Raw genomic sequence first — 25,405 nt, 5'->3', positions numbered from 1 at the left:
GGATACTTTTTAACACCCTGTATATTCATGGACATGGATGTCTGGAGCATAACATAAATGACAAAGTAATGTGCTACACAGTTATTTAAAAGTTTTATTCCATATAAAATTATTACATTACTTATATGCTCTCGAATGTTTTCATAAAAATGCTTCAACAGTTAACTTAAAAGGGATGCGATGTACAGTGCGTTCAAACGAGGAGACATCTCCGCACACGAGAGTGCAACGACTATACTAACGGTCACTGCAAGGCTGTGAAGTATACAGCAACACCGTGCTGTTAACAAAACAAACACTCGTCCTCTATTGAACGCACTGTACAATGTAGACTCAAATTAATATATCATACAATTGCACTTACTTCTCGTTAAAGAACATAGATAAAATAAATATCTAACACAATTTGATTTTATTTTACATGGAGTTTAATGTAATCAGATCACTATCTCTTCCCAACTCTTGTGTGCCTTTACCAAGCTCTAAACATTTGTCTAGTTTCGGTAGAAGGCTGTAGTGTAAATAATAAAAAAAGGGCTGTTCTACATTATCTACTGCCCTGTTCATTCTTTATAGGTAAAAGAAGGGTTGATGGTAAACCTCAACAAAAATTATTTATACCTAAGTATTTTATTATTACTACATCTTGTTACACGAAAATACTGACAGCTATTATAGCTTCCATTTCTGTGTGTGCTTGTACTGATGCCATAATAATTTATTATTTATAGTTTTTATTTTTTTACAATGATACGACATTTTTTTATGGTTTAATAATTTCTTGTACCGACACATGAATGCTTACGAATGAGAACGTAGGCTCCATTGCCTGAATAAATTTGTATTCAGTCAATTATAATGTAAATTAATGCAACTTATGTTCACTAAGATTGTTACTTCTTAATTTCTTATGATTTTTACCAGTTGCATTCTCCCAAGTTCCTATTTAGGATTAAAAGCACAAGTGTTTTTTCATGAATAAAATCCTTTTGTTGTGTTGTAAAAATTTGAAATAATTAAATAAACAAATTATATAAATTGTATTTTGTTAAGAAGACAAAAGAGGATATTATTTCTAATATGCAATAACTCAAGTAAAAATGTTGTGTGAATGGAATTTAAAATACGACACACTCGCTTTTTATTGAAAATAAGAAATTGTTGCATGATTTTGGACCCTTCATGCGTGTTATTGGCTGTGGTTTACATAAATACTGTAGTGTGTAAACAAAAATATATAGGTACAAGTTGTAATATAAATTAATAAGAGCAAATTACCTCAAAATTAGCATTGCGATTTCATTCGTGTATATAGATATAATAAGTATATTTATATATTTATACAGTCAAAGTAATTGCTACATTTGTCTGACGTGAAACCTTTAAATTTAATATACAGAGTACGCCAAAAAATGTACACACTCTTTGTCAGACTGTATCGGGATATTGATATTGTCAATTGATTCGAATTACGAGTATGTTGTAGTATGGTCTTTCGCTCAACAGATGTCGGTACTTTCATGATAGTGAGAAAACAAAATGACTGGAGCACGCTTGACGTTCGAGCAGCGAAAGTGCATTCTGAAGTGGTTTATGAGGTTTGATAATGCCGTTGAAGTGGAACGTCAGTGGAGGCGGTAGTACGAAACAGAACCCCCAACCCGCCTAAAAATTAAACGCATTGTTGACAAGTTTGAGGCGCATGGAACGATTTTGATATTCACAAAGGAAGATCGGGAAGACCGTGTACAGCTGCAAGCCCTGCTCCGTCGGCTGTCGTGTTGGAAAGGTTTGTTACTTCTCCACAGAAGTCTGGTACGCAATGTGCACGTGAATTGGGGATTAGCAGTACAAGTGTAAGACGAATTCTGAAAGCTGCTAAGTGGAAAGTTCACATCCCACGATTATTGCACGCGATTAATGATGACGATCCTGATCGTCTAATGCAATGTTGCGAATGGTAACTGAAGACAAATTGTGGCGAAGGTAGTGTGGTCTGATGAAGCCCAATTTAAACTTAATGGAACAGTGAATCTGCATAACTGCGTTTACTGGGCACCGGAAAATCTGCATGTTCATGTGTATAAAGCGGTCAATCTACCAGGGGTTCATGTGTGGTGTGGACTATCATCTAGGGGCTCGAAATGTTACGCACATCAATTCTACGTGCGCTTTATGGAGCTGATGATGAGGTCTTCTACCAACAGAACGGGGCGCCACCACACTACCATCTAGCCGTACGAGCTTTCCTGAATGGCAATCTGCAGGGACATTGGATTGGACGAAGAGGGCCCATTGAGTTCCCCCCACGGTCTCCAGATCTAACCCTTAACCTATGGATTTTTACTTGTGGGGGAACTGTGAAAGATAAAGTCTATCTAGCCGCGCATGCTGGAGGACCTTCGCCTGGAGATTACAGCGGCATGAGCAGCGATCTCCATTGAAACATTGACCGACGCGTAGCTGCGGCGACCGCTCGTCGTTGCGTTGTGTGCCTGGCCGCCAACGGCGAACATTATGAATATCTAAAGCAGGGTTACAGAACTGACGAGAGAGGGGGGGGGGAAGCGTTGGTTCCCCGTCCACAGTCCACTGACGTTGAATGACGTCACTGTGCCCCGTACGCAATCACATAATACAGACACTGAATACAAATCCCCTCCCCTACCAAGTCAATGACGCAGGAGTAGAAGGAAGGGATGCGTAACGTTTCTGATGAGTGACGCAACGCCACAGTTGTCGCCCTGTTCTGCAAGACTGATCTAAAGTAACCATGTGCTTAACTGAAGACAGTACTACATGTGTGATCAGTATTTAAATGTAAAACAAACACATAATAAATAGTTTTCGTTCCTTAAACAGTGTATACATTTTTTTGGCGGACTTTGTAGAAGAAAGTAAAACTTATACAATATCAGATCTTAAAAGGAATGTCGGTTACAGTAGAGATTCATGGAACGATTGGACTTATACAGGTACAAACTGTTGTAAAATATATAATCAATATATGTTAATATATGACAGAAAAAAGAAGTCGCAGTCTTCATTAAAATTACAATGTTTAGGACAACTGTCACAGAGATTCTTAAAATAATATACATTATACAGCACGCAGTATCAACAAGTTTCTTGATACTGTAAATTAGTATTTCAATACTGTCATCTAACATAGTTGAGGTGTAAAAATACAGTTATAACAATTAGCTGTACCTTACATGACTTATAGGAAATTGCTTTATTTAAATATGAATTCAGATTTATGACATTATGCAACTTCATTTCATGGAACACCGTCAATAATATTTCATTTAGTTTTCGCCATTCTTTGTGCTCTCAATATAGAAGGTGTAAACGATATAAACTGCTAAAAATATTGGTGATAGAACATAAATAACTGAAGAAAAAAGTCAAATATTTTTACTGTAACTATCAAAGTTTTCCCAGAAAAAAAAATATATTTTTTTAGAGTCTAACTTTTTAAAAAAAGAGAATAGACAGTCATTACTTTGACCATTACGTACGCTGAAACAGTCGTTTGTTATTCGGTTGTGTATCGGTAAGGTATCTGATGTAAATATGGTCAATGCAGATAATGTTGCCACATCACTGTTCTTTAGCTACTTGATATTATAACCAAAAGTTAGTGCCAGTATATCGAACCACATGTTAGGAAGTGTAGCCTATATAATCAGCGAGATTAGTGGATAATAGCAAAACTGCTTCCACAGGCTTTCTTTATTTGAATTGTGGCAACGGATTAAGACGGTGTTATAATATTGCTGTTGGTAAGTTTGTCTTGTATTTCCTTTCAAGCAATTATTAGTAATTATGGTTTCTATACAACATTTTATAACTTGTTCAATGCTCGTTACAGACATCCAATGCTTATTTAAAATGCATTCATATTGAACTGAAAATATAGCTGATTTTTAGAGAGGTGCTGGATGCAGGTAATATGGCCACATGAATATGCGACTGTGTGCAATTTGTGGTGTGTAACGTACATACATGACGAATGTGTTACTCACAAAAGACTTATTTATATGTCACACATATACCCATTCATATATATATATATATATATATATATATATATATATATATATATATATATATATATATATATATTCATTTTTGTGTTTGTTAACTTGTCACTATTATTATTTTTTAAATTGCAATGCTTTATAGACCTATAGTCCGTCCCAAGAATCTGTAAAATAGAAAGACGAAACAAGACCTCTGCGCAAGTGATATGTGGGAGGGCTAGGGTCAATGACCGCTCTGGGGGGAGGTATTGCTTGAACGAAGCGAGAAATCGCTTGCAGGAGGGGATAATTCCTATCTGAACTCTACTCTACCACAGTCTAGTATATGGGCCTACAATCACGAAGCTTGAGTTGTGAGGGTGCTAGGAACAGTAGTGTGTGCAGGTACTATTTCGCATTGTCTGTAATGAGGCGATGTTAGCGATCCTAGTGGTTAGCAACTATCTATGGATACATATTTATTACGTATTGAGCTTCGTGACTGTACGTATATACCAGACTGTGACTCTACCTTCTACCACGAACATCCTACCCCTTAGCAGACCCGAGCTGATGCTGCCCGCAATACACTCTGGCATAGATAGGCTCCGCCCCCATATGCGCAAATTTACTCTACAGATTCCTGGGACGGAGCATAGTCACAAATGATTTGTGGGAATATTTTTTTGAAGCCAAGAACCATTATTTTCAATCCAAATTTCATTAATCATCAATAAACATTTTTCTTTCCAAAATAATGAATTTTCGTTCTTCTGGCCATATTACCTTCACATGAGCATATTATCCACAATGTAAGATTTTTAAATATACAAAGAATAAAGCACTCTGGTTTAAAGAAAAGTCTTGGATTATTTTTTCTACGTATGCATAAAGAATCAAAGTTCATGCAAACGTGCGAACTCTTTATTTAGGAAATACCACAGTCATGAAAAAATTAATCAAATTAAGGTGGCCATATTACCTTCAGGTACCTTATTGTTGGGCGCAAGGCCACTGGCAATGGCATTCACGTTCAGTCAAAATGTAAACAAAAATTGCACTACTATCAATATTAAAAACATAGTACGGCATTTTACAAATTAATAAGAAATAATTAAATTTCACTAGATATTTTGTTTAGTAGACCTATATTCCATATAATTTTGGCACTCTATATAGTTTACATCCTGTATATGAAGCAATAATAATTGTAGAATTTATTTCCTCATATTGTGACAATTATGACGCAGATAGATCATTTCATATATCTGTAGAGTGTAAGTTACGTTTTAACTTTGGTTAAGAATGCACTTCTAGTCATATATGGCGCCATAGATTGCCGACTCATTGTATAAATGATCGATGTTTTGAAATAAAGTATACTTGCTAACCCGGCCATTCTTTGCGCAGAGGGGTGCCGGATTAGCGAGAGTGCCGGATTACTGAGAGTCTTTAAAATTGTCAATAAATTTAACGTTACAAGCTACGCCAACCACTCCACTTGCAGTTCTAAATCTAAACTAGAACGTTTTACACGTGGCCGGCGCGTGTATGCGTATTTAAGTAGGCCTACATACGTGTATAAGTAATAGAGTACGTAGCCTATAACACATGGCACCGGTGCAAATTTTCTAGAAAACTATACAGTAGAAATTACGAGAAGTACACTAGAAGGAGGCCAGATAATCGAGAGGCCGGATTATTGAGGATCGGATTAGCGAAAGTCTAGTGTATTCATGAAATTATCTAATCATGGCTATTCTTACCTTGAATTATAATTATTTAATTATCACTGAGGTTAAAATGTGCATGAAATGTAGGCTACTTCTCAAAGTACAATAACAGTATCAGGCCGTTAAAACTGGTTTTATGGAGTGAAAACATTTTCTTCTCTCGCTAACGCATGGCCTATTGCAGCGTTTCTCAAACTTTTCTGAAGTGGGAACCACTTTTTTAAGTCAGAACAGTTTCGCGGACCATCTTACTCTTGTTCCCTTCGAAAGCAAATTTATCATTTATGTAGTATATTTTAATACCAGTATACTTACATTTTAATGTAGAAATATTTAATTAAAATTAATGTAATTCAATTAATTTCATATTAGTATTAACTAATTAAGTCAATGTTAATGGAATAAAATTTCTTATATCGTCATTTGCAAAAACAGAAATAAGAAAATTAATGCAGAAACATTCCTGATTTTCAACAAGTTAAGATGCAATTTTGCATGTTCTATTATTGGTGTATGCCGTACAGTACGTGACCATTTAAATGTGCAGACTGGGTCTCAGCAAAACTATTTAGAAAGTCAAGAATACATGAAAAGGTTCGCTACTTTGGTCCTGTTATGAATTCGGATGGTCCCTAGCTGGGTAACAGGCACAGCGGCAGATTTGCACGGAAAAGATAGCGAGAAACACCACGTTCATAGTGCTTTAAATCCCTCTTTTGTTGCTGAGAGTAAAGTAGGAAGGCGATTGACGGGTAGGGTAAATAAATTTCATAAAATGTCAGTACTAGGAGAAAAGTGAAAGACGATTGCCATGTGTCATTTACAAACTGTGAGATTTTCAGCTATTATGTGATACGCAATTCGAATGAATTTTATTTTTTCTTCTGTCTTTTTTGAAGGACCACAAGGGCAGACCTCGAGGACCACGACGGCGTAACTCTCTTGTGGACTAATATTCCGCTTTGTACAAAATTTTTCTAAGGCACAGTCGTTTGTATCTTATGTTTGTATAGATTCTAATATTTAATGTGAAATTAATTAATAGGAATATCTAAAGGAAAGTATTTGTCTTTTGTAACATTTAATAACATCTGAATTTCTCGGCTTGCCGTCAGCAGATAATACCGAAACACCCGTGCGTCTCAGTAGAACCCTGTTCTGTTTATGTTAAAGGCAAAGCAAACGCTGGCTGTGAAGGATACTAAAACTTTTTTTTCAGCCGCTTTGTTTCTTTATTTCTAATTGCTCCCGTCCCATCCCATCTCAAACCATTCCATTCCACCCCACCCTTCTTGTGTCAGGAACGTGATGAATGATGACGTCAGAGCAATGGCGGCGGCCTGTTTTATGTACAGACACGAGCCAGAACGATGTACAGTCTTCTTTCGAAGTAACGAGATTCTAGGTTGTGCAATATTTACATTCTTGATGTATTTAATCACGTAATTGTGATGATAAACATAGGCCTTTCACTAAAAACCTTCAAATAGGGATTCTTCATGATGTTAGAGGAAAATTATAGACATCAACGTGTTTACAATGTACAGAGAACGATTCCTCTGGTCATTCTAAGAGTTTATTGGAATAGTCCAAGTTCATTAGGATATATCCCGAAGCTTAGGGTCTAAAATAAGTATTTTCATAAAATGGTATGCTTTATCAAATTTATATAAATAATCTCAAAATATTCTTAATCGTCCAGCCATTCACTAAAAATATCGGAAGGAGATTTTGAGGTCATTTGCACGAAAAAAAAACAATTAATTGTAAATGGCTTTATTAAATCAAGAGATTTACCGTCTTTTATGGAGCTTATTTCTGAAGACATTTTGAACAAAAAATGTTATATAAACATAGTTCCTATTCTCAATATTTTCAGAGTTACACTAATTTAAAGTTGTTTGTAAAATATGTTTTTTCTTTAGTTTGAAGGTAAAAGAATAATACAAACAGAGAATGAACTATTCAGAAGTATCATTTCTTTAATTGGCAAGTATTATGAAGCTAAAAATGTGCTGTGAACTCCTTAGTTGCTTCGTACAGACATCTTTTTCTATTTTTAACTCGAAAATTACATTATTCTTACTCATTTATCACAACAATTATTACAAATCGCACCACTTCCACCAAACTTAATTATTTGCAGTTCAATTTTGCATCTTAATTTACAGTTGTGGAGAGTTTACAACACATTTTAAAAATGTCGCCGTCCGCTTGAGTACACTTGGCCGCACGCTTGTGAACGGCACTCGTCGCGCTACGTAACTGCATACGGCTGTCTTTGATTTCCGTAGCGCTCGCGCTGGCTGCTGACTGCACACTGACCAAGATCACGCGTTCACAGCAATGCGTTCCAATAACGAAACGTAACTCTGTAAATATTGAGAATAGGATCCATGTTTATATGACATTTTTTACACAGAATGTCTTCGGAAATAAGTTCCGTAAAGGACGGTAAATCCTCGTGAATCACCCTGTAATATTTCCGTTTTAAAGTAATATTAACTCTATCCATCTAGAATCACCTGCTATCGGTGTTTGACATTAAAGAGTATGGTACGAAAAGAATAAACGGAGATCGAACCTTCACAGACAGTCGAAATATTCAGAGAACCCATTACTCTAGCTGAAAGCCATGAACTGGCTTGAGAGATCTGCGTATTAGAAATGAATCTTTCTTTCCACAAAAGCATCGTATGAATCACTATATTAATCAGTCATTATTAAAACTAATATAGCCTACAAGCGCTGCGAGTTAAAGAATTTCAACAACGAAAAGTGTTTACCCCTAGTCGTGTTGTGCGTGATGCCTAAAACAATTTATGAAGAGCTTGAGTCAGATACTGTGTACAATTAAATATATAATATACACTACGCTTTTCTGGCTTTCATCTGATATTACTGAGGAAAAGTTTCGATTTTATTTACACTACTTTTATAATAAAATCCGCTTCCCGAAATTCGTTTAAAAACTTCATTTTACATTTGGGCCAAATTAGGAATATGATTACCCTTTTTATGCAAACATCCCTCAATTCTAATCGACCCATTTACCTAAATATGTAATTATCATTAGCAGTATGATTTTATTATAAGTTAGTTAGGCTTATTTACAACTAGTCTGCATTTATAAAAATGGTTGGCGTCTTAATGTCGATAATTTAACAGTGAAGTATTTTTGATCGTCTAAATGTCTATATTTTTAATTAGCGCCCATAAGGAACGTTAGTGGAAACCTCTTACGTCACATCTCTATTTGTAAATATTTTAATGTATTAAGAGGAACACATGACCATAATCTGGGAATGACTTTACTTGGATATTCCTTTCAAATATTAAAGTAAGGACAAACAGTAAAACGTTGTGAAGAAGAAAATATGATAAGATTACGAGTTATTGAGGTTTTGAAAATTAATTTAATTTAATGGATGATATTGCTGATAATGATGACGATGGTAATTAATAATTTAGCATTTCGTGGTATTTAAGTTTCTGAAAACCTGCATGAATGACGTAAAGTCAGATATCCGTCATTAGAAAAAGAATATTCTGGAAACGGATACAACTACTTAAAGATTTAACTAGTCCTTATCATAATAGTGTCTTGATTAGATAATAGTTACAATGCCTTAATAGGCTAACATTGCCTAGATTTTAGTTAAAAGCCTAAATTACTGAATTGTTTCCTCAAAATCTTAGCATTTGAGCCAGAATTGCTAACTTAGTAATTATCAAAATTGACATTTAGAGCGGAAGAAAAACAAAATAAATCTTAATATATTTCGACTATTAGACGTTGATAATCGAGCAGTATTACCTATAAATACATTCATTCGAATTATCGTAACAGCAGCTGATGTTTTAAATTCATGAACAATTCCAGAATAATGTAATACATAATAGTCTACGAATATTTATATAAAGGAATGATGTGCGAATGATGTTAAAGATTTTATATTTTTCCAAGACTCGCTCATAAAGTAGCAATTTAGTAACTGAAATTTCGTTATTACAACAAACCTTTAACAATAAGAATGGATACAATTATTTTAATCGCTAGTGAATAAAGTAGCAATTTAATAATTGAAATCCCGTTATTAAAGCTGCGCTTCAACTATAAGAATAGATACAATTTTATTTTAATCACTAAAGTAGCAACATTTTTAATTCTAACTAAAATAGGCAATCACTTTGGCTCCTTTGTAGGTGTTGGAAAAAACTTTGTACGCCACAAGTGAATCAAGCCTATTATATCCTGTCGTAAACATTAACACTCTCGGCTACGCCTCACATGCCAAACATTCCGCACGTGGCTAAAATACTCTTGATTCACTAGTATCATAAGTTACTATTAATTTAATTTAAAACCGAAAATTAATTGAGACTTGAAATTCTAAAGCCCTTGAAAACTCAGTGCAATGACTACTATTTTGTCGTAATTTTCAAGAATAGGCCTAAAACTTAGAGCTACGGTATAGAATATTTTAGTACGTTAATATATTAGGTGAGCAAATTATCTCCCGACCGAGAAGTGGCTACATTGCTATTCCACATGAGCGATTGGTAACGTACAGTACGTGGAAGTCTTGGTCGTGATCACTGGTCATGTCAGAGTGAAGTCAAGTTAAGATGATTGGTTTCAAAATCTACTTTCTTAAATTTGAATGAGTAAATGACGTTGTAACTACTTATGTTAATATTTCACAATAATTTGTGCTTGTCAAATCACTAGTACGCTGCCCTACCTCCGTACCCATCGTGTGGGAACTCGCCCGTCGATAGGCAAAGTTGTCGCTTTAAAGCGGGAGATAAATTGTTCAGCGAGTATTTTCTTCATAAATGTATAGTTGTTAAGTGACGCTTGCTTTCTAAAGTATTGATTTAAACTGTTATTTGTATGTACGCAAGCCAAAAACGATAACATTTCACATTTTAGATAATTACATAGTGAACTGTAAGTAATGTCATTAATTTCGGGGGTTATTCTTTGAGATATTTCAAACAAAAAAAAGTTTAATACAGTTTTACTCGTTTTTGCTTCCACTTCGAGATAAAAAGAATTGGTTCTTATGAAACATTTCGTAGAGTGTTTTGGCAAAGCTATTGATTTACTTCCCAAATAGGCCTTATGCTCAATCAATTTATAAGAGGAGTGAATTATGATGACTATTTCGTTCATATGATGTCATTCCATTTTCGGCGAATGAAGTGTAATGAAATTTTGAATTCCAACCAATCACAGTCATACATCGCGATAATTTCTGCAGCTAGATTTATCACTATCAATTTATCGTATGGCCGTTCTTTTGTTTAGTCAGTGTCGCCAACTGTTTCCACGTAAATCGATGAGCATGAATCCATTGTACTAAATAAAGTGCGAAATCCTACTTCTACAACTACACCTGCACCTTCTAATTCCATGTCCATTGTATCTAAAGAAAATGACACTCCTTCAAAACAATTAATTTAATTAATGTATTAATCAGGTTATTTGTAATTATACTTTAAAATGTTTAAATTAAATTATGATTTCAGCAGATAATGAAAACGTATTTCTGTTATAATAACAAGAGAAAAATGCAGTAAATGTAATTAACATTTTTAAACCTGCATTTCGCTTTTCTCAATTGGCATTACTGAATAACATCCAATTTCTTTATTGCAGTAGTTGTTATTAAACTATTTTGACTTCACAATGTCTGAATAGGTTAAATATTCATAAATATACTTACTGGCTTTTGAGGAACCCGGAGGTTCATTGCCGCCCTCATATAAGCCTGCCATTGGTCCCTATCCTGGGCAAGATTCATCCAATCTCTATCATCATATCCCACCTCCCTCGAATCCATTTTAATATTATCTTCCCATCTACATCTCGGCCTCCCTAAAGGTATTCATAAATATACAGTTATTAACATTTTTGAGCGAATTTCTGGGATATATTATTTACAATTTTATTTTATTCATGAAATAGTCCTAATAAATATCACTCGAGGTCTGAGATTTCAGACCTCTTGTGACATTACTATAGATAAATTATTGAAATAATTTTAATTTTGTCCTTTAAATGTGCAGAAATTTGACCCGAACAAATCTAACATTTTAAAATTTCTTTGCAAAGCAAAAATTTATATTTGTTTGGATCAAATTTCTGCAAGTTTAAAGACCAAAACTAAATTTTTAAAAATAATTTATAATCTTAATACATTGCTCTTTATACTAACTGAACATAATGGGAATTAAATCAAAGGCTTTCCCAGAATAGACTATGAAATGTTTAATATAAAACAAATTTTATCTCGAAAAGGAATAAAAAACGAGCAAAATTGTATTAAACTTTTTTGTTTGAAATATCTCAAAGAATAACCTCCTGAAACTAATGACATTAATTACGGTTCACTCCGTACATTTTTTAAATACACCTAAAGTTGATCTTCTGCCATTAAAATGATACCAATATTCCATCCTAAAAGTTGTGCGGTACATTTTAGGCCTATATTAATATTTGGGAAAAATTGTAGTGTCTTCAAACGTTGGAGTAAAATTATATGACATAAATAAAGTCTTGCACGCGTTCAGTACTCAGGATTGCGTAAAATAAAGCCAGTTATCATGTGAAAGCCATAGATTACAATACATTTGCTGTAGCCTGTACGCAAAAGTATCCAGTTTAAAACGAATCTGGAGTGTTGGGCTCCAGCAAAGGAAGTGAGCAGCTTGCTGTTGAATGGCTGGTCAAACGCTTCACCTTCACGCTCTAACCACATTCAGCAATACTGGAAAACAGGCAGAGGCAGATTGTTTGTTATGTTTTAACCGGGACTATATTTTTAAATAGAAAAAACACATTACAAGCTCTTGAGTTTGTTTTTCAAGTGGTACACGTCCTCTACTCGTGGAGTTTGATGACGCAATATGTGTACTTAACACATACACTTCAGACCACCCCAGTAGCTCACGCCATCGTACTTCGAACCTACGTAACACTCTACGCAAATTTGTGCACTCTTGAAATTGAACTTATCAGATTTCAATTGAAAACGTTCTTCCAATGGAATGTAATAGTATATTACGATACAAGGTTGAGAAGAGCTTTTTACAAAATCGAGGAAAAGTTTCAAAAGTGAGCAGAGAGAGTTTTTCAATTCCCGAGATGTTGTAATGCACTTCACAAACTTGCATTGTACAGTATTTTTTTGCACGATAGTATATTTTGAAAATACTATTTAAAAAAATCTTAATACAGAGTGATTTATAAATACCTGAAAAAACTTGGTGGGTGTAATGTAGAGGTAAAACTAAAACTAAAATGTTCTGTACCACCTTTCCGCAAATCCTTTCTTTCAGAGTTATGATGCAAAATGTCCTATCTTGCTAGGTATCAAAAGGATGGGCCAGTAAAGCCTTCGGATGTCTAATGCTCGCCTACATGGCGACTGCGTTAGATGCTTGTTATTCGTACACCCCTATTACGTACAGTTGATTTCGACCTGACAAGACTTGGTTTACTGTACGTAGGTATGTACTGATTTAGAATTTTACAGACCCCGTTCAACTCATGCCGAACTGTTTCATAGCTATTTTAATGTCATTGCTGTAGTTATGCTACGTTCAGAATTTGAGTGGCATAAACGAGCGCCTTCGAACGATCCCAAAGGTAGAAGTCTGGCGACCTGGATGGCCAAGCAACTGGTGTTGCAAGATCTATCTTCCCGTACACAGCTGAAGCCTACTGAACTAACGACCTATGGGATGTGGTGACTGTAGGAATTGCAACAGTGCCATACAACTAAACATACCTACGTACAGTAAATGAAGTCTTATCAGGTCGGAATCAACTGTAGTGGGATGTAGGAATAAAAAAAAAAAATCTACCGCAGTTGCTATGTATGAAAACGTGACACAGCCGGAGCCTTCGCTGGCCAATGTTTTTGATGCCTGACAAGATATGAATGGCATTTTGTATCATAAGTCTGTAAGTAAGGATTTGCGGGAAAAGTTGTATAGAACATTTTAGTTTTATTTTTGCCTTTACATTACACCCACTAAGTTTTTACACGTATTTATGAATCGCCCTGTATAGTACGTTACGTATAGTACGTTACACTTTGAAGCAGTCTGGCCAACGTACAAACTTCACCATCAACTTCAATGTGAAGGAGTAAAAACGATTCAGGTACTTGTAACATTTCGTGTTCAATTGGAATAATTTTTATTTCTTTTTGCTAAGTGAAGTTTGAATTGTTGAAATAAAGTTCAGTATATTTCAAATGCAGTTATTTGTTTCGTATAATGTATATTAATTAATGTTTAAATTAATTAATGCCTTTTGTGTATGTATACATAGAAGACAGTGACTTTCATTACAACAACAGAGCAGTTATTTGTAATATTTCAACATACTTATCTAGGCTGGCAACTCTGAATTCAGTAAAATCAACTTTCAATCGTGACAGCCGTTTGCTGTAACGACGAAAAAACACACTATCGTGCAAAAGTATTATTAAGCTTGTTTCATATTGTAAGATCACTCAACAGGTTTAACGATTATATAGTTCATTTTACTAAAATATAGGAATGTTTAATTCACGAGCGACAATATGTGAAGTCAAGTGATACTTATGTGAGTTATAAAAATGAATGTGAGTAAGGCAACCACATATTGTGTTCCATAAAAGATCTTCTTTTCATTCACATCTAAATACAACGCAGAAATTTACTAGGATAACTTGTAGATATAAATGTTCTTAATGGATCACATGAACCTATTCTAGATACTTGGAATAAACATAAACGTTCACCACATTATGAAGAAAGCTAGCGGTTCTCATTCTTCGGTGTATATAGTCGTCTTAAAGCGAGAGGAAGATGGTCTGTATTCTGAAAATTAAGTATCATTGCGTGCCAATCACTTTCCCCTTAACAATCGAATGTGCAAGTATTTCCTGGCTGTAAATGTTCATCAAAAATACTATATTATAAAAATAATCGATTAAAAATGTTACGAGATTCTAATTACAGATACCTAATTCTCGATCTTGGCACATGAAATTATTGCTTTGCCATTTTCTTTAAAAACAAAAAGGATTGCTACATGATTTTATGTTATTTACTACAATCAAAAACAGATGAAATCAAAACATCTGTGTAGGCCCTATTTAATGTGTCGCTAAATGATTGGTCCGATTTTAATTTTTTTTATTTCGGGAAGCACGTGAGCTGTAGGAATACAGTTGGTCTCAATAGACAGCTAATATCTCCTCCTTATTAAGAATACGGCTATTGTTGGAAAATGGCGCTACGAAAATCTCAGAGACCTTTGTATTCTAAATCTCGCAACTCATCGTTATAATGTGATTGCAAGCAGAGGAAGACGAGTTGATTTTTGAACAAGATTGTGCACCACCTCACTTTCACCATCATGTACGTGAGTTCCTCAACGAGTATCTTCCTCAACATTGGATTGTCGAAAATCAAAACTTTGATGAGGTGGCCTCCGTACTCGCCTGATCTAACTCCCTGTGATTTTTTCCTGTGGGGGTATATAAAGGACAATGGTCGAGTTCCTCCTTTGGTCAATAACCTGTAAGAACTGTGCAGGTGACATGGGCACGCTGCGCAGATTATAAAATGACTTGGAATATCTCCTACATGCATGCTGTGTGACCAGAGGTTTACATATCTACAACTCGTAAGGTATCGAACAAAACCTGGAGGGATTAGCTGTCTATTGGCACTTATTGCGTTGCTGTAGTAGTAATAGTTACATAGATAAAGTATTGTGAAATCGGAGCAATTGGGACACAGTGCATAAAGAGGTTTAATTATAGCCCAGCGTTTTAAAAATTCCAACATCACATTAGGCAATAGTGAGACTTTATAATATAGGTGCAGCACGACGCCAGACCTACACGTATGATACTGGTCGACACAGCGAACATGAGCATCGGATTGGAGGCGCTGCTGTTGCTCGGTTACGTGGAATTCGCCGCAATAGCTAGCGCTGCAAATTGTGACGTAAAGAACATCGCTAAACTTTACACGCTGCAAACAATCAGTTAGTTTGAAAGCAACAGTGAAGGACGAAAATATTCCTCTGTAAGGTGTTCTTTCATTAAAAGTACATTTAGTTAACTGCAGCAATCCTCCACAGTCATGATTTCCAAATCTATTACATTTAGTGATCTTTCTCCAGTGTTGGTAACCTTGGGTAGCAGCGAGTTTTATGTCAAGATGTTTGCCGTCACACAGTATGATTCAGGGTTGCCATACGTACGAGTATTTTGACTAATTGTACGAGGTAGGACCGAACTGTATATCGTACGCAATTTTGTACGACTATTTTACTGAAGGTACAAAATTATTTTGGAACTTATGTTGGTCTATACTTAAAAATAGAATTAAAAGTTAAACATCTCTTTTTAGGTACGTTTTCTTCATTCACTATGTCGTTGACTAATATGGGGGGGGGGGGATTATAAGGAATGGACACTGAGCGAATTTTCCTGTGTTTTGTTTCTTTGTGCGCCGGCGTTTAGTTCCACTTTCAAACGCTAGAGGTTAGTGTAATCGAGCATACGCTAAGATAATAATTGAGAACAGAGTTGAGACACAGGATCCAAACATCGTCAACCTTATTACATAATCCAGTAACGCTTTGCTTCAAATAAATTCAAGTTAACAGCTTTTCCTTATTTCTCAGTGACAAACTAGTTGTAATAATAATATTTTATATTTCAGATATAATAAATTATATTATAAAATAATATAACACATTATAAAATTACGTATCGAATTCGTTTAATATTTGTATATAATATAATATAGGTATATGGTTTTACTTCTCGTAAGAGTTTTGTTTTTCCATTTTCAGCGCTATCAAATAATTACATATTTTAATTGTTGTTGGGGTCAACGTCTCAACTGTCATTATAAAGGAACTCTAGAGTCTAGACATTACAGTTAATGACGGATTTATTATTTTATGGATCCAATTTATTAAGTTGAGTACATAATGTACCCAGATGTATCAATTATATGTGTTATATTTCCGCTGTGTCGACTGCTAGCTGGTGTGATGTCAGCGCCAACTCTAGGGAGAAAGCAGAATCTGACGCTTTAGCTGGCTTGAAGGTCATTGAAATCAGTCCGGCTACATCAAAGGTACCGACGCGAAGTGTCCATTCTTTATAATCCCTATTCGCTGTGGTGACTACGCTTACCATGCAAGTCATAATTAGTCATCTTCAGCTCTAGGTTTCATGTACTGCGCGGTTATGTCAAAGTAATAGGAGTTCAGAGATCGGCTAACTTTGTATGTTCACAATGGAAGTATTTTATGAATGAAATAGCACCGCAGTAGGATTAAGGGTATATGTACGTTAACAACCACAATAATATTTTTCAAACCAGTTTAATCAAAGTATGAAAAAAAATTCCGCAGTTACATCATTTGGTAACCATAACATTGTTATGGTCTCTCCGACATCTTTAATATTTTTCCTGCATGTAATAAACACTTATTTCTGAAAAGTAGACTACTCTGACATGTAGAGTTGTTTATTTTAATACAATTAATTTTTTATTTGCCCTATATAAAATATATTAAAATTTACATATTTTTTATGATCTAATTTTTATATTTTCAAAGAAATGGTCATTATTGTAGTCTGCCTTTTGCATAAATGTACAGTATGTTAAATCAGTGTACAAAATTTCAGAATTCTATCTCGAATGATTGTGGAGTTATGAAATAATATGTGTGAAAATTTTCAAATTTTGGAAAATTTAATTTAAAATAAAAAGTGAACTCTAAAAAATATTATTAACCTTTTTTATACTTTTATCAGACATTTAAGTTCTAATAAGTTTTGTTGTGGTATTTTGTAATTTTTGTCCAATTGTGAGTTCATTTCCTGATAAAAATTTTAGAAATTTAGAGCCTGATTTTCTGATAATATTTGTGGTCGTTCACGTACATATACCCTTAAGAAGTCTAATCGCGCTGAAATTAAAGCGGTGTCGGATTTGAGTCGAATGCAGGTGGATTAATTTGATGTAATTATCAGCTGCCGTCGCGCCGGCCAACGATAAAGTTTCTGCTGAATTTGGATATAATAATATTGTTTCTGACCAAGCGGCATCGTGCGTGCTTTACAGGAAACGAGAGTGCTGATGAAGAAATGGTGATTTGTTTGAATGCTCAATATCATTGTGGATGTGAACTGTAATTAGTAATATTCTTGATTGGATGAAAAAATGGATGCTGATTGTTTGAATGTTGAATGTCATTGTGGATGTGAACAATAATGAATAATATTCTTAATTCGAACTAAAATTTACTGGTAGAATTATATATAGACTTATGAGCCACCTTTTTGGGAGTTAACTGAAATATGTTTGTACGCACTATATATAAAAATAATGAGGTGAGAAATGTACGGCAATTTTATACTGAAGTACGACATTTTTCATAAGTTGGTACGACGGTTGCATTTCCTTTGTCTGGCAACCCTGGTCGCACATTCGCTGTGTTGACCAGAGGACATCACATTCCCAACAAACATCCAAGTCCTAGACAGGATTCGAATCGACGACTGTGGTCTTTGCGCATATTGAAGCTGCACACCTACCCAGTTGCGTACACCGCAGCTGGTGTAAAAAGCGGACGTTAGCATAGTCTGAGCGCCAGCTCTGAAACCGCGCCGTATGAGAAAGTGGGGAGCGGAGGGACGTGACTCAGCAAGTATAGTACAGTCTAATCCAGGGCTGGGCAGCAAGAGCGGAATCTACTGTCTCACGGGGAGCCGTATGATATCACGAGCCAACGGAACAGTGTGTGTGCAATCAGTGCGAGAAACATTGTAGCCGCTATCATTTCACTGTATGTCCCAACAGGACAGTGTTGCCATACCTACTCATTAAGCAGGAGATTTCCTGTTTTTTAATTGAATATACTCCTCTACTTCTGTTTTTTTTTTTTTGTAAAAAGTAGGAATTTCTCCTTCGTTTTGGCATGCTGCAGTCACCTGATTCTATGCCCGGATTTTCAAATTATTACATATGATATTATATCACCACTTCTTACTTTTGCAACTTATACTCAAGTCAAACAATGTTTTCAGTTGTCTCCCCAACGAGCTAGAAGTAAGAATATTCTTCTAGCTCGTTGTGCCTCCCTGCTCATAGCGCGTCGCCACAATGATGCTTAAAGGAGCAAGAACACGTGAAACAGTGAGAGAGTAAAGTGTAGGTAATGGTATTTTTGTGTTACATATCGTGCACAGGGATCTTTTAAAATGAGTGAAAGTGTCCCAGCAAGAAAGAAAAGTAAATACTCCTTTCCAGAATTATAAATCGTAGTGGGAAAATTATGAACAGTTTAAAGGGCAGTTATGCAAAAACAGGAAAACGGATAATTTTTCGTCTGTTATAATCACAGCTAATGCAGTACTGTCTTTAATATAATCTTTAAAATAAATCTCGTTCTATCGAAAATAGTTTGTCAATATACAAAAAAATTCCTGATTAATACATTTTAATGCGAAACATTGTCAATGAGACATTATTGTGTAAAACCAAAATTGCATGACTTACTTACATACGCTGAGTAAAGATGACAGTAGTAATATTTAGAAAAATTGTTCCATTTCATTGGTTAGAGATGTGCTATATAATAATACAACAGTATCATCTTTCTTGCAGTATACATTGTTTTGTAATTAATATTATAGCCTAATACGAAGAGAAAATAAATTCATGTTTAATCTACTGTAATCTCCTGTTTTTTTCGATTGTTTTCTCCTGATTTTCGTGAGTTGGTCGTGGCAACACTGCAACAGGACAAAGTCTCTGAAAGACTACAGCAATGAATAACCGCGCAATAACTATAAAATCTGCACATTTGTGCGCATTCCTCGTTATTATATGATGTCTCATTTCATTCCCGTTCTTCCCCGCCGAACACCGCGCAGCGATGATGCCGTACCTGATGAATATTAAGCATCTCCGTTTACAGTCTGGATGCGCTCCCGATGCCCAGCCCTGGTCTAATCGGTTCCACGCCGCATTCCTGCCGCGGTTTCAGAGCTGGCACTCATACAGTAGTCACATACGATCCGTCTTGTATTGTTAATCTTCAGGTCATCCTTGTGATTCTATGAATACAGAACAGAAATGTATAAACTCACAAAAACTTGATGTTCCCGAGTCTTCTTTGAAATTCTTGATTTACCAACAGAGAATCATGACATGAGGCACGAAAATTTGGTTTTGTAAGTGCATGAGCATCGTGTCACACGTAGTTTGACCATGCCGTTTCAGCAGAGTTTCCAAACATCGATCCTCGCTGCTGGAAGAACTGGTAACCTGGTAACGTCTGCAGATATTGTCCGTGTGTGGCACTCATGGCTGAATTTCCCGTCGCATTATAATAGTTCGGAGTGGGCACTAAAGGCAAACTCTGATGATACGTCATGGCTGGCGCGGGAGAAGAAGTGGGCACGGAAGTAGAGACTGTTTGGTGATACACTTCCCTCTCCGTTTTTATGAGCGTCGAAGACGGCTGCAGCTCGTGGTATCTCAGTAGCGACGGTGGAGTCAACGAGATGTGGTCTTCGGAGTTGCCGTACTGGTACTCGAGCGAGGCCTCGTTGCACCGTTTGGTGTGTTTGGTGTGGTTGTTGTTGGTTTCTTGGGAGTCGCCGGATGGCTCATCGGTGAGGGGTTTGTGCATGAGCCACAGTGATGGGGGTGGAGGTGCAGAGGACGGGTACAGATAGTGCGTCTGCTGGCCTCCTGGCGGCAGGTATTGATCCAGTTCCGAGTTGTCAACCAGAGCCTCGTCATCGTGCATCATGATAGATTCCGTTGCGCAGGTCAGGTCTCCCACCTCGAAACGACTGAAATCGATGCTTTGGTGGGAATGATGATTATGATGCTGAGCGTGGTGGTCGGAGGATCCTGAACAAGGAGAGAAACATTTGAATGCTGGGAGGAACCGAAACGTCATTTGGTAACAAAACTGAGAAAGAAGAATAATTACTTATACAAATCAAATCTGGCTTCCAGATATAGCTTCTTGTAAAGCTAACTTGAATAATTTCAAGGAAAAAATTGTTCAAGGGCTGGGTATCGAACTAAAGTCCTTTGACTGAGCGCGCCAACGCCCTACCGACTAAGCTACCCAGGACCCCCGGCTCAACTACTGTTCGTGAAAAGAAAACCACAAATTTAAGTCCCACAGATAGTGTGCACTCAGTGCTGGGCTCTGACGTTCTGTCAACCCACTTGAGGTATGTGAATATAAGAGGAATAATTGAGCTGGGTCCAGTAGAGTTCCTGGGTAGTTAAAAATTTTTCCCTTGAAGTTATTGAAGAATAATTATTTGTTTATTTTATGGAGTGTATTAAGTATGTTCATAATTGGGACATGAAAGGGGTAGAATTATTATTTCGAGATTTGTAATAAAGCAGACTCTATATATTACGTACAGTATTGTAATTGTTTCAGTTTCTGTAATTTAAAATCTAAGTCAGAATTTTACTTCGTAGCAACTTTATAAAGTAGAATTATGTTTAAATTTACATGCTATATTGGCTACAGGGTCAGTACAAAAGAAATATACATTTTCAATGTTGTATAAAACAAAAACTATGTGTAATGTCGACATTCATTTTGCGCTTTTAGATTGAAGAAGTGTAGAAATTTCGACAAGATACACTGTTGCTTTTGATGTGCTGGTTGTAGCTTTGGAGGAAGCATAATATCTGAGACGGCTATCTGCGACATCGAGATGTATTTTGCGCTGGGGAACTGCTTCAAATGTATAGGCAAGGGAGAAACTTCTACTTCCAACAGGATGACTGGCACCAGAGTGTTATAAATTATCTGGACGAAACACTTCCACAGTGCTAGATTGGCCGTGCAACAGATAACCGCGATCTCGCAGGGTGGCCACCAAGGAGCCCCGATCTCACACCGTACAACTTATTTTCTTTGAGTATTTTTAAACACATTGTTATTTCCACTATGATTTAGATGAGTTGAAAAATGCATGTGTCTAGTATCGATGCACGTATGTTACACAGAGTTTGGGATGTTTGATGTGTGCTGTATGACACAAAGAGCACATACAGTAGAGCATCGATTATCCGAAACAATTTGGGACAGGGGGTGTTCGGATAACTGATTTTTCGGATAACCAATCATTTACGACAACAATTTGTACCGTTGTCATAGGAGCAGTATGAAACAAAGAAAAACTGATATTAAACATAAAACTGTACATAGATTATATATTTTGTATCACACGTATTACAAATAACACAGAGAACTGACTAGCCTAGTTTGACAAGTTCAAAACGGCCATTAAAGTAGGCCTACAGTTTGGAAAAGAAGTCCAATTTTTTTGCCGCTAAATCTCGCAAACAACGCTAGCGAAACTTCTACATGGCGCGCGTGCAAATTTGAATTTGCCGACTGAAACGCTTTCAGTTAACCGATCTTTCGGTTGATCGGTATTCGGATAATCAATGCTCTACTTATATTAAATTTGTGAGTTTCGAAAGTAAACTTGAAGAATTACTTTATAAAACAGTAGAAATTTATTCATGATAATTTTAATAGTTTTGTATTCATAAAACGTTGAAAATGTATATTTCTTTTATATAAATACCCGATATTTTAAACTTGCATTTGAAGATAAGGACCTACCCAACTACATTGAAAGAGAACATGGAAATTTTTCTGGACTACTATAACCAAGCGTTGAACTGAGGGTATTCCGTACTAAGTCGATTTAGTGAAATTGTGTAGCGAAGAGTAAAAAAATCGAACTTGCTAACATCTTTCTACACTTCTTAAAATTATATCAGATAAATGTTATCCATAATATGCGGAGATAATTTTAAAAGTGCTCTTGAAAATAATGTCGGAGAAACCGAGGCTTTGAAAAATATATTCAGGGATAGATAGTGGTAGATTTCGAAAGGCATCTGTAACTTCAAAATTATCTCTATTTGTAACCCAAAAATTGACAAAACTTGAATTCATTTAACTCGGAGAGTTTACGTTTGGTTTGTAAATGTGTTAGCAATACTTACCACTTGGGCTCAGGTGATGGGAAATGCTGGATGTTGACGTTCCACCTCTGTTGTCTCCTCCACCATTGGGGGTTGTTGGCGGTGTTGGAGGTCCTTGCGCACTCTGTGGTGATCCGGATGCGAGAGACTGCGGGGAGGGCTTATCTGCACTGAGGCTACTGTCCTCTTGCTTGCACCTACTGTTGCGAATTAGGAAAAAACAATACTATATGTAATCTGCGTGGTGAAGTGGGTTTGAAGCTTTCAACACTTTAGTGGAGGAATATACTGTAGATCTATTGGCCGGTTTCTCCAAGGATTGTTACAGTCCGTGTCACCGTTTTTGATGTGTGAAATAAGTAATGGGAACGTTAATTGCGAATGTTTTACATTTACCGTAGTCAGTTTGACAATTGTGTTTGGGAAATGGCTGATGTGACGTGTATAAGAATTGGTACCATTCTCAGCTGCACTAATATGCTCACAAACTGGGTACTATATATCTAAGACGCCAGCTGTAGAACACTTAATGACTGTTAAACCCTCAACAGTTTGTTAAATATAGTTTTTTCATGTCTTCAACAATAGTTTGGCTTAACAGATTGTTAACTTTAAATGTAGGATTGCAGGCAGTTAACTCATTTAACAAACAGATAAACATGGCGGATGACACCACAACTGTTCACACAAAAGTTGTGAAAATAAAATGCCTATGTTATGTGTCTCTTTAAGGAATGCTTAGAGTAACTGATAATATATGATTTAAAATACATTTTGGGATATTAATATAGGGAGAATAATCTTTATAAGTCAACTGAATATCATACTGACGCATATTTCAATGCCAGGGGTCAAAATTGTCCCCAAATTTTGATTTTCTGTGAAGACTTGGTTTGGGAATTTTGGATCCCCAGAATGATTATGTGATCAGTTCTTTTTTCAAATTTTTTTAAAAATATAAATTCAGGTCTGGAGGGGTTAACATATATCCAAGTTGCAACTGTATCTAAAATCTATTAGTACACTGTTCTTTTTTAATTATTCAAAACAGTCCAATGTTACTTTATTTATCGTCTCCTCCTCATCATCAGATGAATTTTATTTTTGAGACTTGGAAAACTGTGGCCCTGTCCCTCACCTGAACAACACTCCGTGTGTCTGTTGGGGCTGTTGCTGGGACTGATGCTGTCTGTGGGGCGAGTTGCCTCCGCTGGTGTTCGCTGATCCACCCTTCATTCCTTTGCGGCGTCTAGGCTGATATTTGTAGTCTGGATGCTCTCGTTTGTGGATAATCCGCAAACGCTCAGCCTCTTCGACGAACGGTCTTTTGTCAGAGTCGCTCAGGAGCCTGTGAAACAAACATTGATTCTGCTATTACGAAAGGAACCAAGAATGATCGACAACGTCTGTACATTTCGTTTGCAAGTGACATTTTTACGATCACCAGAATCAATGCCAGATGATTTCTCCAATACTGTAGATACTGTAGATTAAAAAATCGTAATTATCACTGTAATAAAATAAATACTGATTAAAAGTAGTAGTTCAATGTAATTTAATAGAAATGATTTACATAACTTTTGCTTCACAAAGTGACCTATAATGTTAATGTAGGCAGACATTGGAATATGATGGCGATAGCTTAAATACTTTTAATTTACTAAAATTCGGCAACTAAAAATTATTCGGTTCTTTTCATTATAGTTAACGATTGTTTATTGTTATTATTAATACTACCTATTAGAGATGGGATAAACTGTTCTTTTTTAGAAACAGTTTCGACTGCAACTGTTTCATGAACGAAGCTGTTCCAAAATAACAGTTTCAAAGAAACAGTTTCATAAGAATATGTTTACAATATCAGTGCCAACTGTTTCAAGTGTTTCAACCTCTCATCTGATTCAGGAACATGTTTCAAAGCCCTTGAATCGTCTTTAAATCAGCTGTTCAGTGTATTATGACTACGAAAGTCATTTTTCATAGGTTACTGTTAAGGAGAACAATAAGTAACTACAATTCAAAATGAATCGATTTTAACAAAAATAACTCGTATAACCCTAGGAAAGTTTAATAATAATAAGACATTAGCCCATAATATTTTTCGCGGTAGCCTATATTAATAATTAACACCTTGTCTGGGCACCATGAACATACTCTCCATCAATGAACAGCTAATAATTAATATCAAATTTATTAGGGAATTTGATTCGTACAATTAAATTGCGCGGTCCTCCATAGGCTACTGTTGCACCAGTCCAGTATATACAATCACGAAGCTTAATACGTAGTAAATATGCATCTATAGATAGACGCTAATCACTAGCATCATCGCTACTATCGCCTCATTACAGACAATGCAAAATAGTACCTGCACAGTCTATTGTTCCTAGTACCCTCATAAACTCAAGCTTCGTGACTTTATAACCTAGACTGTGGTTGCAAGAAGGCCGTGTGGAACATCGATATTATATCTACTTTCGATTGGAGGTCTATGATAGCGCTACACGTGGTATTTGCAGACAGAAAAGAAGAGGGAAACTGTTTAGAAATTGAACTGTTTATCTG

The 25,405-nt window shown here is 35.9% G+C and overlaps 1 protein-coding gene across 1 annotated transcript in view; it reads right to left on the bottom strand.

Moving 5' to 3' along the window:
• Positions 1-80: 80 nt before the first annotated feature.
• The window catches only part of LOC138713686 (transcription factor Sox-10-like), a 193,151-nt gene continuing 167,826 nt past the window's right edge, over positions 81-25,405 (bottom strand). Inside the window, exons 3-5 of the mRNA XM_069845970.1 lie at positions 23,979-24,188; positions 22,862-23,040; positions 81-20,719 (exon numbers count right to left, since the gene is read on the bottom strand). Coding sequence (XP_069702071.1) covers positions 20,052-20,719; positions 22,862-23,040; positions 23,979-24,188 — 1,057 coding nt within the window. The 3' untranslated portion in view covers positions 81-20,051. The remainder of the gene's footprint in view (positions 20,720-22,861; positions 23,041-23,978; positions 24,189-25,405) is intronic.

This window comes from Periplaneta americana, chromosome 14 (genome assembly GCF_040183065.1).
Source record: "Periplaneta americana isolate PAMFEO1 chromosome 14, P.americana_PAMFEO1_priV1, whole genome shotgun sequence".
Taxonomy (NCBI): Eukaryota; Metazoa; Arthropoda; class Insecta; order Blattodea; family Blattidae; genus Periplaneta; species Periplaneta americana.
The sequence above is the reverse complement of the archived record's forward strand: the minus strand, read 5'-3'. Positions and strand labels throughout refer to the sequence as shown.